General features: G+C 35.7%; 1 protein-coding gene across 1 annotated transcript in view; it reads left to right on the forward strand.

The window, feature by feature from the left end:
• Positions 1 to 15,015, forward strand: part of LOC116913643 (centrosomal protein of 290 kDa-like) — a 28,316-nt gene that overhangs the window by 1,187 nt on the left and 12,114 nt on the right. The window contains exons 3-11 of the mRNA XM_032917952.1: positions 1,235 to 1,284; positions 2,028 to 2,165; positions 4,292 to 4,513; positions 4,808 to 4,930; positions 6,724 to 6,869; positions 7,185 to 7,340; positions 9,751 to 9,874; positions 12,330 to 12,464; positions 14,178 to 14,264. Coding sequence (XP_032773843.1) covers positions 1,235 to 1,284; positions 2,028 to 2,165; positions 4,292 to 4,513; positions 4,808 to 4,930; positions 6,724 to 6,869; positions 7,185 to 7,340; positions 9,751 to 9,874; positions 12,330 to 12,464; positions 14,178 to 14,264 — 1,181 coding nt within the window. The remainder of the gene's footprint in view (positions 1 to 1,234; positions 1,285 to 2,027; positions 2,166 to 4,291; positions 4,514 to 4,807; positions 4,931 to 6,723; positions 6,870 to 7,184; positions 7,341 to 9,750; positions 9,875 to 12,329; positions 12,465 to 14,177; positions 14,265 to 15,015) is intronic.

Consider the following 15,015-nt stretch of genomic DNA (forward strand, 5'->3'; position numbering starts at 1 on the left):
TGTTTTGACTATTGGTGTGAGGAGTGAGTTTCTTTTTCTGTCCAATCTATTTGGAGTTTGTAGTATTGTATGCTTATCAGCATCTTCTTTAGGTTAGAAGTTTTTCTTCTATGATTTTTTGTTGAAGATATTTACTGGTCCTTTGGCTGGGAGTCTTCACTCTCTTCTATCCCTATTATCCTTAGGTTTGATTTTCTCATTGAGTCCTGGATTTCCTGTCTGTTTTGGACCAGTAGCTTTTTCCGCTTTACATTATCTTTGACAGTTGTGTCGATGATTTCTATGGAATCTTCTGCTCCTGAGATTCTCCCTTCTATCTCTTGTATTCCATTGGTGATGCTTGTATCTACAGCTCCTTGTCTCTTCCTTTGGTTTTCTATATCCAGGGTTGTTTCCCTGTGTTCTTTCTTGATTGCTTCTATTTCCATTTTTAATTCCTTCAACTGTTTGATTGTGTTTTCCTGGAATTCTTTCAGGGATTTTTATGATTCCTCTCCATAGGCTTCTACTTGTTTATTTTTGTTTTCCTGCGTTTCTCTAAGGGAGTTCTTCATGTCTTTCTTGAAGTCCTCCAGCATCATGATCAAATATGATTTTGAATCTAGATCTTGCTTTTCTGGTGTGTTGGATATTCAGTGTTTGCTATGGTGGGAGAATTGGGCTCTGATGATGCCATGTGTAGTCTTGGTTTCTGTTGCTTGGGTTCCTGCGCTTGCCTCTCGCCATCAGATTATCTCTGGTGTTACTTTGTTCTGCTATTTCTGACAGTGGCTAGACTGTCCTATATGCCTGTGTGTCAGGAGTGCTGTAGACCTGTTTTCCTGTTTTCTTTCAGCCAGTTATGGCAACAGAGTGTTCTGCTTTCAGGTGTGTAGTTTTTCCTATCTACAGGTCTTCAGCTGTTCCTGTGGGCCTGTGTCCTGAGTTCACCAGGCAGGTCACTTGGAGCAGAAAAGTTGGTCTTACCTGTGATCCCGAGGCTCAAGTTTGCTCGTGGGGTATTGCTTATGAGCTCTCTGCGAGGGCAGCAACTAGGAGGACCTGCACCGCCCTTTCCAGGAGCCCCCGTGCACCAGGGTCCCAGATGGCGTTTGGTGTTTCCCTCTGGAGTCATAAATGTGGGCAGAATGTAGTCTCTTCTGGCTTCCCAGGCGTGTCTGCCTCTCTGAAGGTTTAGCTCTCCCTCCCACAGGATTTCGGTGCAGAGAACTGTTTATCTGGTCGGTCCCTTCAGGTTTCGGCAGTGTCTTGGGCGCAGTGGACCTGCTGCTCCAGTGCCCTCATGTACAGGATCCCAGAGGCCGTATACAGTTTCCTCTTGGGCCAGGGATGTGGGCAGGGGTGGGCAGTGTTGGTGGTCTCTTCCGCTCTGCAGTCTCAGGGTGCCCACCTGTCCGGGCGGTGAGCTCTCTCTTCCAAGGGGTTTGGGAGCGGTGAGCTGCGGGCGGGGTTCAGCGAGGTTCGGACATGTATTTTAAACAATGTCTTGTAACATTACTCATCTACTTGAATTCCATCAGTTTCCACGTGGAAGAGTCAACTGAGCGAAGTTGCTTTTTCTTTTTTGCTAAATGAAGAGTTTCTTACTAATAGATAAATTTAGAAATGATCAACAAGATATTCTTTCTTTTCTAATGTGTAGTGCTTGACTTAATTAGTGCTTAATGAGTGCTGAAAATAATTGTCAGGGTTTTGAACTCAATTTGTAAAGAAGTGAGTAAAATTACAAGGAAATTCACTTGAAAAAGTTTAGGAGTTTGTGAGTTTGTTTAATTGGGCACAGTCCCTGCAATAATCGTCTTTCTCTGTAACCAGGCTGGCCTAGAACTCACTTGGGGTAAGCTGTCCTCAGGCTTGTCTTTGTGCTGAGAACATAGGCTAGGACTACAGTGCCACATGTAAGGACACTTAGGTTATGGCATCTAATAGAAAGGCAATAGAAAGTCATACAGCCTGTTTTGTATTCTATTTTGCTCACACACAGTATTAATTTACTAATAATTTATTTTTATATGGTTTTATTGTAGGCACTTAGCCGAGCCCTGTTGGAACTTCGGTCAGAAATGACAGCAGCAGCTGAAGAACGTATAATTGCTGTAACTTCTCAAAAAGAGGCAAATCTCAATGTTCAGCGAGTTGTTGAGCGGCATACTAAAGAACTAAAGGTGAGCATCAGATATGTATGAATATGGGCAGATGTCCAATCACTTCAGAGAATTTGTATTGAATTGGTACCTAATTAGACAGGTACATACATAGTTTTAAACAGGATATATCTTTATATCATTCATATATGGGCTATCATCTTGAGGAGTTTGAAAAGATAGGCCACTATGAGTTGTGCTTACTAAAAGGACTCATTTAAGAAACATTTTACTTAGAAAATTTTAAACCATTTTAGTACATTTTAATTTAGCATCGCTGAGATTCAGGTCCAACACAGGAGAGCTAAACAGCCAGCCCACGGAATTCTTTTTAAGGCTGTTTTGTTGGAATAATTTCAGGCTCACAGCAAAACTGAGAAGTCAGAGATCTTACAGATATACCCTGCACCAGATGTATGCAGCTTCTTCTGTAACTGGCACTCCCCACCATACAGCACACACACTAACTGTGTGTAAGGCTTTTTATCTGTAGAGCTCTCTGGCTCTGAAACCTTTTCTTCCACTAAATTATTGTTATCAAAATACTTCCTCATTTTCTTATCTGACCATTAAGCTTAGTGATTAAAACTTTTTTCCCTAAACATATATTTCATAATAACAGTTTCTCTATTTTGCCATATAAATTCCTTTACAGAAAATTTCATATAGTATATTGTGGTAAAATGAAAAATCTAATCGTTTCTTTATTTTGGTTTTATTTGCTTTTGATTTTTATGTGCTTTTTCCTCTCATTAAATAGTTTATAAAGTAGATTTTCATTAATTTTTCAAATATAGCCTATTGTGCTTTTCAGTCATGTTGTCATAGCTAATAAAAAATTTGTTAATTAAATAAATGTATAAAAGGGAATAGTTCTTTCCCGATAATTTTAGTATCTCCCGGTCTGAAATGCTACTCCTGAATTTTATTTTCAAATCCTTGTTTTAAAATGTTCTCTGAGATGTTATATTTTTCTTTTAAGCACATTTAATAATTAATATCACTAATAATACCGTTTGACCTTAATAATTTATTTAATAGAAGATTTTCACACTTAGTTGAATAAGTCATTACAGGACAAATAATAGCATGTTCTGCCTTTGTCTCTGTTCAGATAGCTTAGAATTCCTAAAGTTCACATGCAGGATTATAAGTGTTGCTTTTATTTCCTGAGTTGAAGTGAGGAGATGAGAGCCATACCCAAGCTGTGTGAATACATGGCTTGGGATGAGCCCAGAGCTTTTCTTTTTCTGTACTAACTATCCCTAGGCCTAGGTCTGGAAGCTTCTAGCCTCCATACAATCTAATCTTCCAAGATGACTGATTCAATCTGTCTTCTCTTGTCTTCTAACTGAATTGCTCTGCCTGGCCTCATACTAACTTTGGCAATAAGTTCTAATCTTCTGCTCCTTATTCTCTGACCTCTTCTGTCTTTACCTGTGTGTAGCTTGTTCTCTCTGTAATCTGTCTCTGTAAAACTGTCCCAGTAAAACTGCCATGCGAACACCCCATACCAAAGACCACACACCTCTGCTCTTAAGTAGCCTCTTTTCCTCTCCTACCCTCCTGGGAGCTGAGCATCTCCTACTCTGTCAAATCTTTCTCTCATTTGTCACTTTGTCTGCCCCTCAGTCACACTTCACTTTCAAACATGGCTGTTTCCTTCTACAAACTAACATTACCTTCATTCTTAGGAATTAAAGCTATACTAAGGACCTGTCTATATCCTATCCAGATCATACTTTAATCCGGGGTATGTGTGCATTTAGCTTGATCATATCTTTGGATGTGATCCCTGGCCAGAGCAACCATGTTGCTGAAGTTCCTCTACAATGGACTGCTGTCTCAAGCAATCCTTTCATGTCTTAACTCAAAAAAGAGTTTTATAACATACTTGAAGTCAAAGATGTAATGTTACATTAATCTTATGTTTTATAATCCTTAAACATTGCTGTTCATGTTGGCCTCTTTTACTGATTCACCATTTGAACAGAGAAAATATTATAGTTTGTAGTTTTCCTTTGTTTGATATACTTAAAAATTTATAATAGAATGGTGTTTCTAGTGCATATTAGTATAACTTCAGTTTTCTCTTGCTTTATTATTAATACGTGAGGAATGTTTATAATATTTTTATCTTTTAATAGTCACAAATTGAAGATTTAAATGAAAATCTTTTGAAATTAAAAGAAGCTCTTAAAACAAGTAAAAACAAAGAAAATTCACTAGCTGATGACTTAAATGATTTAAATAATGAACTGCAAAAAAAGCAAAAAGCTTATAATAAAATCCTTAGAGAGAAAGATGGAATTGATCAAGAAAATGATGAACTGAGACGACAGATTAAAAGACTGTCCAGTGGGCTACAGGTAATTTCGTATTTAAGTCAGATAATGTGTTTGCTCAGTAATGTATAAGTCATGATTCTCACTCATTCCACAATATGTGCAAAAACTCTCTCCAGTTATTTGACTAGTTCCTTGAGAGGCCTCTGTTATCGTTCCTGTCTACAGCAGGACAGTGGCCACTTCCATGCTATCCTGATACTCAATGTCATATAGAAAACATGATTAATCATAGCCTCACAGATTTCTATAGTTGGAATATTTAATGTCTCCTTTAACATTTATTTCTCATGTAAAGTTATATCTTAATGTTTTTAGAGCAAAACTCTGATAGATAATAAGCAAAGTTTAATAGATGAACTTCAGAAGAAAGTTAAAAAACTTGAAAGCCAACTGGAAAGAAAGGTGGATGACGTAGACATAAAGCCTATAAAGGAAAAGGTATGTAAAGTGTACTCATCAATAAGTGAAATGTGCATTTATAAGCAAATAGTTTTGTCTTCCTTTAAGGGCCTCATATGCACTGCGTATGGTCCTAAATAAGAGGTCTAAGACAGGTTTCTGTCATTTAGAAAGTTGTACTCCATTGAGAACACATCTGTGATATACCTCCATGTCATTTCCGAATATTGGAATGCCATTAGTGTCTCTTTGTGTCCAGTGTAGCCCGTGAGTTTCTCATTTCTTCCCATCCTTTCATTGCCTGCCCAACCCCTAAGGATTCCATCCCATGCTGCCCCATTACTTATGTACACATCTCATTCCACAAGCTAATACTCATATTTCCAGAAGTTCTCATATTCAGAGATGACTCTTTGAATACATTAAAGAAAAGACCTATCAGTCAGGAAAGGTTTTTGTAACTTTTAAAAGGATACTTTGTAGCTGATTTGAATAAATAAGGTTAGAAACTAATTAAGGCTCTCCAGTTTTAGAGGACATTGTTTATTTAACTTCAAACCACATCTCCCAGCCTTTTTAGACATGAAATCCTCATTTACAGTAAACATGATGTTTCATAATATCTCCTGTAGTAGTCTAAATGAAATGTAGAGTTGATATAAACTTCTATAACTTCAGAACTGTTTTAAATGTACCAAATGAAATTAGTACCAGTATAAAAATAACTTATAAAATACTGAATATAATAATACATTATTCATATAGCACATGTCTTTGATCTATACTAGAAGAATAAGGTAATCATGTGTTTGTAGCTTAGGTATTATTAATGTGAATTCTAAGCCTCAAATATAAACTCTGTAAAAATGTGTTCTAATAGTTTATATGATATCATTGCTGCAAGTAATTTGATTTCCAAAATGATAAGCAATTATTGTTATAACTTTCAACAAAATAACATCTAACCTTTATTTTAAAAAGGTAATTGTACTATTACTAATTCCATATATAGGGGGAGAATTATAAATGGTAAAATGGAGTTAAATTATTAGTTTATGAAATTGTGAACAGAAGTTTTAACTACAAGAAAACCTAGCAGGACTTATTCAGAACATGGGACTATCTTGTTTCACACAGCTTTCTTTGACCCTTTTATTGTAATATTAGCAACCATAGCCCTACCATCACTATTTCCAGATGATCTATTTCTGTAAGAACCTAGATCCCGCCTTTTCCATTTTAATAACACTTATCACCAATTCATATCCTCCTGGTTTATATATTTTTCTCAAGTTTGTTCAACAAGTCAAAATTGTAAGATTTGCAAACTTACTCTGTCTTATCGTCCGCATATGCTGTCTGCGCTTCGTATCCACAGTAGCTGGGCACATGGTTAGCACAAAAGCAATACATGCTGGGTGGTAAAGTAATATGCATTTAGACCAGAGTGAGTTATAGTAATAAGAAATTGTCAAAATGTCATGTTCTAGCAAGATTAGATTGGTGATTCACACAGAATTGTTTTTTTTTTTTTTAGAATCTTACCTAAATAAGTCATATATTTGAATTTTCATTTAACTTCTTAAGAATGTTTATTGTGGTAATTTCTTTGGCGTTAGAATCTTGTCTGAAACTCTTAATCTGTCAACTGACGAGCCAAGCCTACTTAGATGGTAGGTCTTCTTAACACATAGTTTAGCATCTAAAGATTCTAGAATTTATATCACACAGTGAACCATTTACATATTATCTTGTATAGTTTAAAATTGTGGTTAAATATTTAAAATGAGATTAAAAATTACAGCTTATAACACATTTGTTACTGCTTGCAGAGTGGTAAAGAAGAATTAATTAGGTGGGAAGAAGGTAAGAAATGGCAAACCAAAATAGAGGGAATGCGCAACAAATTAAAGGAGAAAGAAGGAGAGGTCCACAGCCTGACAAAGCAGCTGAGCACCTTAAAGGAACTTTTTGCCAAGTGAGCTAAAATTCATTGTAAAACTAATAATATTTTAAATATCTATCTTGAAATTATGTAGTTTATTTTACTTGATGCATAACAAATTCTCTAGTTTTGATTATTTTTGATTTACATTTATTGCCTTTTAAATATACTATAATATATTTAACAAGTATGAGAGAGCTACCTGGTTTTCAAATAAGTTCATGCCAAGTACAAAGTAATGCACTGACTTCATTATCAAAACAATGATGCCTAAGCAGCAGTTTAATAAACCTAACAATAAAAGTTCTCACAGATAACATTTTTTTCATTCTTCATTTATTTCTACAGAGCTGATAAAGAGAAGCTTACTTTGCAGAAGAAACTGAAAACAACAGGAATGACTGTTGACCAGGTCTTAGGAGTGCGAGCTTTGGAGTCGGAAAAGGAGTTGGAAGAGCTAAAAAGGAGAAATCTGGACTTAGAAAACGACATAGTATATATGAGGTAATATAATGCATGGATTATAGTACGTAGGTTGATAAAGAATTGCTTGGCCTGTACGTATAAAAATATAAATGCATTGTTTCAAGTGTGGATTTTATTAATTATCTCTTTCATGCACATGCAGCTTAAGAGTGAGCCTAGAAGGTTGTAACCAACTCTTCACAGCCCCTGTTTGGAGCTCCCTGTGGCCATCTTTGTGATATTTCTGGTTTATCTTACCATTGCTCCTTTGGGTAGAACTGGGCCTTATCTAAATCCTTACATTGTATAGTTTCTAAATGCATGTGCTGCAGGTGAGCAGCAGGGAGGAGCAGAGGAATTTTTGCTGTATTCTTTCAACAAATGGAGAGGAAGACTTCCTCTTTTAAAAAGGTATCAATTTTGGGTTCCTATTGCAGACTCTGCCACAGCTACCATGGGCTAAGATCTGGGATAACTTAAAAGGGAGTGCAGCCTTAGTCAAGTGAGTTTAAGTTTCACTGTGAAACTAAGACTCTTTCACAGAGAATCATAGACATCTGCTTTCTTGTTGAGTCAGAATTAGGCTTTTCTAGAAGCCTCCACAGTGCTGGTGGCCATCTTCATGTTTCAGATCTGAGTTCAGACCAGGTGGCAAGAGGAGAGGCTAAATTTTGTCTGCTGCCTGATACTTCTGCTATTATCCAAATCTAAACATATTTGCTTTTCAAAATCATAAGTAGTTGGCCCTTATATTTGACCAAGATGAGATTGTATTCCAGCTGTATAGACCTGAAGAACCCCCGTCTACCACCACATTCACATATTTCTTAGAAAAGCCTTTGAGATTTATTTAACTCTACTTCTTTTTAAAACCTCTGTCTTCTGCAAAGCTATGGTCAGAGTAAGGTAAAATCATACCACACTAACACCCACAATATATAATTTTCTATTTGAATCACTTCTTCCAAGATCCCTAAACATGTGCATGTAAAATATTTACTCTTCATAAATGCATGATACCTTTTCATTTGTCTTAAAAATTATAGCTAGTGCTTTTTAAAACAAAACATGAAATGTATAATTATGCAATGAGTTGACTGTGATGTTTCAAATGATATATCATCTAATGTTCAAATCAAGGTAGGTAATCACTTATTTCCATGCAGTTAAAGCACTCAAAATTACTCCTCCTAAGCTTTTGTAAACTTGTCCATTATGCATTCATTTTGAAAAATGTCAGTTCATGTATCCCTTCTTCTTCAACTTATGGTTTCCATGCACTTTTTCCTGATTTGTAGGTTGTGCAGAGATTTCTAGTTAGATATAATCTCATTTTATCTATTTTTGGATGCTTTGTAAGTTTCTGTTTCTTAGAATAGTACCTTCTTGTTTTTGTCCATGAGTTGGGTCAGTTTGAATACCATGATGTGAGCACAGAAGCTGGTCTTCTGGAGAAGCATTCTCACCAGCTTCTACAGAGAGTATATATTCCTTGAAAATTCCAATTCCAATTTTTTAAATTTTTTTTCTCTTCTTTCAATCTTTGTTTATCTTTCAGTATTTTTTTTTTTAAGGAATAATGGGATTAAGGAATGTTTTCTCTTGACAGGTACAATCTGGCTTTCAGCCATGGTTCCTTCCTTCCTTTCCTTCCTTTTCCTCATCTAAACATATGCTCCAAACAAAATTCTGTTAGCCTCTGCAGATTTTACTAAAATCCTTTTAATTTTTTTAAAACTTTCTAGTACCTTTAAGGTTTCTTATTTTCCTATTGTGAATATATTGATGTAACTGGAGTTGTCCTAGAAGAGATTTATCTTGTCTTCTCTCTAAATTCAACTGTATTATTACCAATAGAAGGGATAAGTTCTTAATAAAGATATAGAGACAAGAGTGAATTTTAATGTTTTCACATTAAGTGCACATTTACTTGTTCAATGGAGAAAAACGTCCTGAACCAGAAGGTTTCATAGATTTGTTTGTGTCAGAGCACGGTGAATCTTGTAGCTAGACTGTTAAGTTTGGACTTGACATGACAACACTTCCTGAAAATGTTAGAGCCGTGTTAGAGCCATGAGCTTTTTGATAATGAAATTGATGCTATGTAGTTACTTTGTAAGCTTTTTAAAGTAGTATTTTAGTTCTTCTATATATTTCCATAGAAGCAAATACATGTGCTTTAAAATGTTAATGTGTTTCTATAAATCAGAGCAGATTTTAATTAAATGTAGAAATTAGAAATAGAAGTCTTTTTGACTGCCTGATAGTAAAAAATACTTTTTAAATATAAATTTTAATGTCCTAATTTATTTCTTGTGAACTTTGGAAGTTTGAAAATTTTTTAAGTTATAGTATTGATACATACACTACATATTTTCTTTTCTGTATCATAACTTCATAAATTTTATGAAAAGCGAGGTTCGCATAATAGTCTGGTTGTTGTTTATAGGACCCACCAGGCTCTTCCACGAGATTCTGTTGTGGAAGACTTACTCTTACAAAATAGATACCTTCAAGAAAAACTTCATACTTTAGAAAATAAACTTTCCAAGGATGCATATTCTCAGTCTTTGGTAAGTATACATCTTTTCTTTCCTTACTGTTAAAGGCATAAAAGTGACATAAGATTCTTTCTTTATCTGGAAAAAATGTTAGCTCCTCCTTATTAATGTTGAGTCAGTACATTCCCTTTTACTAGCTAATGCTGACTCATTTCTCTAATCCTCTTTGATATGACAGTGGTTAATTTTAAGTCCTCAAATTTTGTTTAATCCTTCATTGCAAAAATCCATAACAGTTCCAGCTCTAGTTAGAGATGCAGAACCCTCACTTGTTAAGTAGTAGTTAGCACCTTTGCTGCATCCCCATCTCCTCTCACATGTGCTCCAGGTACCTTCCACCCATGCTATTAGTGTGCACAAGATAGAAACAGTGGTTTTCCTCAAAAATTCAGCAACAAAAAAAGTATAAGCAAAAGACACAGACGAAATGCCATATAACCATAGTCAGCACAAAAAGTGGGGGAAAAAACAAATATCACTGATGACTTGTGGATCTACAGATATTCTGTGGTATTACAGAAGTGTTATAGACCTCACTGAATTAAATATGGAAGCAATACCAAATAATAAATAGAGCAAATCTAAGTCAGCCTTACACATTTTTAACCTCAATTATAAAAATTATCAGCTCAGAAAGGTAAACAATCAATAATTTTGTTAAAATGAAAACCAGAAGCATAAAAATGAGAACAAGAATAAGGCTGGTAACAGTTAGAGAAGAAAAGGGACATATAGCCAAAGATTCGTCAGAGTAGACTGCTAAGGAGGACCATGATGCTGGCACCATGCTGATGTGGTACATATGTGTTGAGGATACTGCATAGGGCCGAGAGGAAACTGATGTGTCAGCCCAGGAAAGTGCCCTCATTAAAATAGACTGCAGTCCTTTATTGCTTTAAAAGCTAAGAGTGCTTATAAAAAGCCATGTAAATACATTGTGACAATTTAACAAAGAAAGTAAGATTCATAAAAAGAAAAGGACTGATAAATAGTGTTCTAGAAGTTTGGACAGTTTATACACATATACTTAAAATCTTTCTTTTCAGAAAATTACAGGAAAAAGTTACAAATCTCTTGTATAGTAATTACATTCATAATTCAATGAGAAACATGATCAAATGCCTTCTTGGGAAATTTTCAGATATATTCTTTCCTATGTCATAATTAATACTTTGTTATTAAATATTCATTGATACCATTATCATTTGTCAGGTCATATCTGTACCAGAGATAGAAGAAACAAACTAAACAGAAGAAACAGATTTAGAGATTTCCATTTCTGATGGAGATCTTAAAAATCATCCCAGATATAAAGAGTGTCAGCTTTGTAAATTGCAGGATTTGCATTGTAGTTAAGTAATCTAAGAGTAGAAAAGCCTGAATATGTGCATGGTCCATGTGAATAAGTAGGGACCTGCTTCTTACTGCGGGTTATTCCCGTCACAAAACATTGTTCCCTTTCTTGCTATTCATACATGCATATGTATCCTGTAAACAAAAAATCATACCCAGGGCTGCCTTCTTTTTTGTCTTTTTATTCTGTATACAATATATTCTGTAAGCAAACTTATAATATCTATTTATATTGCTCTTTTATTATAGTAGATATACGTAATCTCAAAATGCTTTCAAGTATATGGAAAAGATACTTAGTTAGCTACACATGCCACGCCATTTTATATAGCGGAAGTAAACGTCCACAGAGATTCAAGGGAAGTGTCCTGGAGCCTGTTTTCTCTGGATACTAAGGAACACTTGTCTACAGTTGTCACTGAAATAGCAGGGAATCTGTTGTCTCACAGTCCTGGAATTCGAATGCCTAAAGCCAAGCGGCTGCAGTGCTGTGCTGTTGCCTTCTGAAGCTGAGAGGAAGATCGGTTCTGATGCTCGCCACTTAGACGACCATCTCTTCACAGTTAATCTAAGAAAACGTGCTCGTATTTCTTTACTCAGACGAAGGATAGTGTGAAGTCTCTGAAGATTATCATCTTGCAATGCGTATATCTCTGTCCACATCCCCTCATTCCTCCTCTCATAGGAACTGACCTTCCTGGGTCAGGAGGACCTCCTAATGACCTCCTTTTATCTTGATTATTTCTGTAAAGCAAAGGAGATCACACCTGAGGTGCAGAGAGTTAGAGACAAGTTCAGCCCTCACAATTTGATAACCTTTATTTTAAACTTTATCAAAACCAAGATAGGATATTTAAAACATGGGAGTGTCTGTGAAGTCATTGTATATATAGATTTTTAAGCCATATTTGACTTTGCTTTCTGTTTTAATTTTTAATAATTATCTTTCTGAAAGTTTTATAATGTGTCTTAACTTGGTTTTGAATCTACATAATACTTGCAATTTTCTCCCCACATTCCTTTTAGAAATTTCACTTTTGACAACATTGCCTTATTAAGCATGCCTTTGTGGCTTTTATTAAATAATGAACATATTCTAAATTTTATTTTCCAGACTTCAGAAATAGAATCAGATGATCATTGTCAAAAAGAACAAGAACTTCAGAGGGAAAATTTGAAATTGTCATCTGAAAATATTGAACTGAAATTTCAACTGGAACAAGCAAATAAAGACTTGCCGAGACTAAAGGTAAACTTAACTTTATTATAATGCCTGAATTCACCTAATTCACCACACACTTATATTTACTTATATTACTTTCTGAAATGCATATATGTAACATACCTTTGTGATGTTATATCCATTTCCTGATTTAAGAGTTAATATCTACTTCATGTCAGACATACTTTTAGGTGCTAGAGAAGGCAGTCAATTAAAGTCCAAATACTAATGAAACTTATCTTCCGATGAGGAAGACTGCCACAAGCAAACAGGTTAGTATGTAATAGTTTAGCTGACACAAAATGCTATGGGCAAAGAGGAAGCCCTATTAGGAAAAAAGGGAGGAGGGGAGGTCTGGTTTGGAATCATGAGAGGGTTTGCATAGAAGAACTAGTGGACGAATAGGAGGTGGGTCACACTGACACTGAGAATTCCAGAGAAGTGTCAATTCCATGTGTTCCAAGCTAAGAAGTTTATTTCTTATATTCTGTGAGTAATTGTAATAACTGGAATCTTTAGGAATATTACTTCTGATGTTAATAATTTCTGTCTTTGACTCTCTGTATCTTACCCTATTCTAGTGACAGGTTTTCTCCTTGCTAGCTAATTCTTTCAGACTTATTTTGTAATAAAAAGCATTAGCATTCTGTCATTTCCACTGGTGGGGATACACTTACGCTTCTCCTTGTGATTTCTGAGCTTGGTAGTAAGCCAGTGCAGGGTCTCCAGTTCTTTTTCTATCCGCCAGAAAAATAAGTATCTATATATGTGCATTATGGGACAGGAAAATCAGAGTGAGAAGCCTAATTTTCGTAGTGTTATTAAGACGGTAGTTTGGAAAATAGTTATTAAATGTTTGTATGCATAATACTCTTTACCTAACATTTTGCGTTAGTTAGAGTTTCTATTGATATCTTTTTTTAGTGATATTTTCTTTATTTACATTTCAAATGTTATCCCCTTCCGGGTTTCCCCTCCTGAAGCCTCCCATCCCATCCCCCCACCCTCAGCCTCCATGAGGGTGCTCCCTCCCCACCCTGGCATCCCCTACACTGGGACATCCAGCCTTCACAGGACCAAGGGCCTCGCTTTGGTGCCCAACAAGGCATCCTCTGCTACATATGCAGCTGGAGCCATGGGTCTATCCATGTGTACTCATTGGATGGTGGTTTAGTCCCTGGGAGCTCTGGGGTGTCTAGTTGGTTGATATTATGTTCTTCCTATGGGGTTACAAAACCCTTAAACATCTTGACCAAAAACAACTTGGAGAAGAAAGGACTTATTTCACTTTAGACTTTGACATCACAGCCCTTCAAGGTTTATCAGGGCAGGGACCTGGCGGCAGGAGCTAATGCAGAGACCAAGCAGGAAAGCAATTTACAGATTTGCTTTGCAGGGCTTTTTGCTTTCTTATACAGCTCAGGACCACCTGCCCAAGGATGCCACCACCCACAGTGAGCTGGAGACTTCCACATCAATCTATAATCACAGAAAGAAACACAGGCCTGTAGCCTGATAATATGGAGGTGTTTTTCTCAACTGAGGTTCCTTCTCCCAGGTTCCTCTAGCTTGTGTCAAGCTGACAAAAATCTAGCACACATTTTATATAAAATTTTCTTTCGTTTAAAGACAATTGTTTGGTTCTGTAGTTGAGTTTTTAATTTAGATAATTTTTCCTCTCTTTTTCAGGAGCTATCATATGGTTAGAACAGATTGCTATTATTTTCTTTTATCTTTTAGAATCAAGTAAGAGATTTGAAGGAAATGTGTGAATTTCTTAAGAAAGGGAAAATGGAACTTGAACGGAAGCTTGGTCAGGTCAGAGGGGTGAGTAAATGTCCTTAAGAAACTAGTGCCAAAAGTCTAAGCTTCTACCGATTTTGTTTTACGTTTATAAATTGAAGCACTCATGATGCAAAAATCTGTTCAGGTAAGAATACTGTGACGTACACAATGCAGTCTCTGGAAATACCGAGAGTAGCAATAGAAAGTACCTGAACCAACACTGACGGTTCACATTCGTTTCAAAGTAAAAATATGAAAATATATATGTATTATAAATATGCTTATAAGATTATCTTTTTTAAAAGAAAAAATATGAAGCATCTTTGTTGATATATGTGTTACCTAAACTAAACACATAGTTTCATTTCTGTGATTTTTTTTTGTGTGTCAGGAAAATGTTTGTGTGCTTGAGCAGTGGTTCTCAGCCTTCCTAATGGTATAACTCTGTAATTCAGTCTTTTATGTTGTAGTAACTCTCAGCCATAAGGTTATTTCCATTGCTACTTTACAACTGTAATTTTACTACTGTTATGAATTGTAATATAAATATCTATGTTTTCTGATGGTCGTAGGTGAACCCTCTGAAAGTGTTGTCTGACCCCCAGAGGGGTCTAGACCCAAAGCCACCTGCAACCTCTGTACTAGATGACTATTAAATAGACTATTTTGATTTATCTACTAAGATCACACATCATAGAGTGTGTAAGCCATTACTAAGTATATGATTTAAGGAATATCAAATGCATTTAAGCTGTGGTTTTCATTTATGGAGAGTGAAACCATAATTACTATC

Source organism: Rattus rattus, chromosome 1 (genome assembly GCF_011064425.1).
Source record: "Rattus rattus isolate New Zealand chromosome 1, Rrattus_CSIRO_v1, whole genome shotgun sequence".
NCBI classification, from domain to species: Eukaryota; Metazoa; Chordata; class Mammalia; order Rodentia; family Muridae; genus Rattus; species Rattus rattus.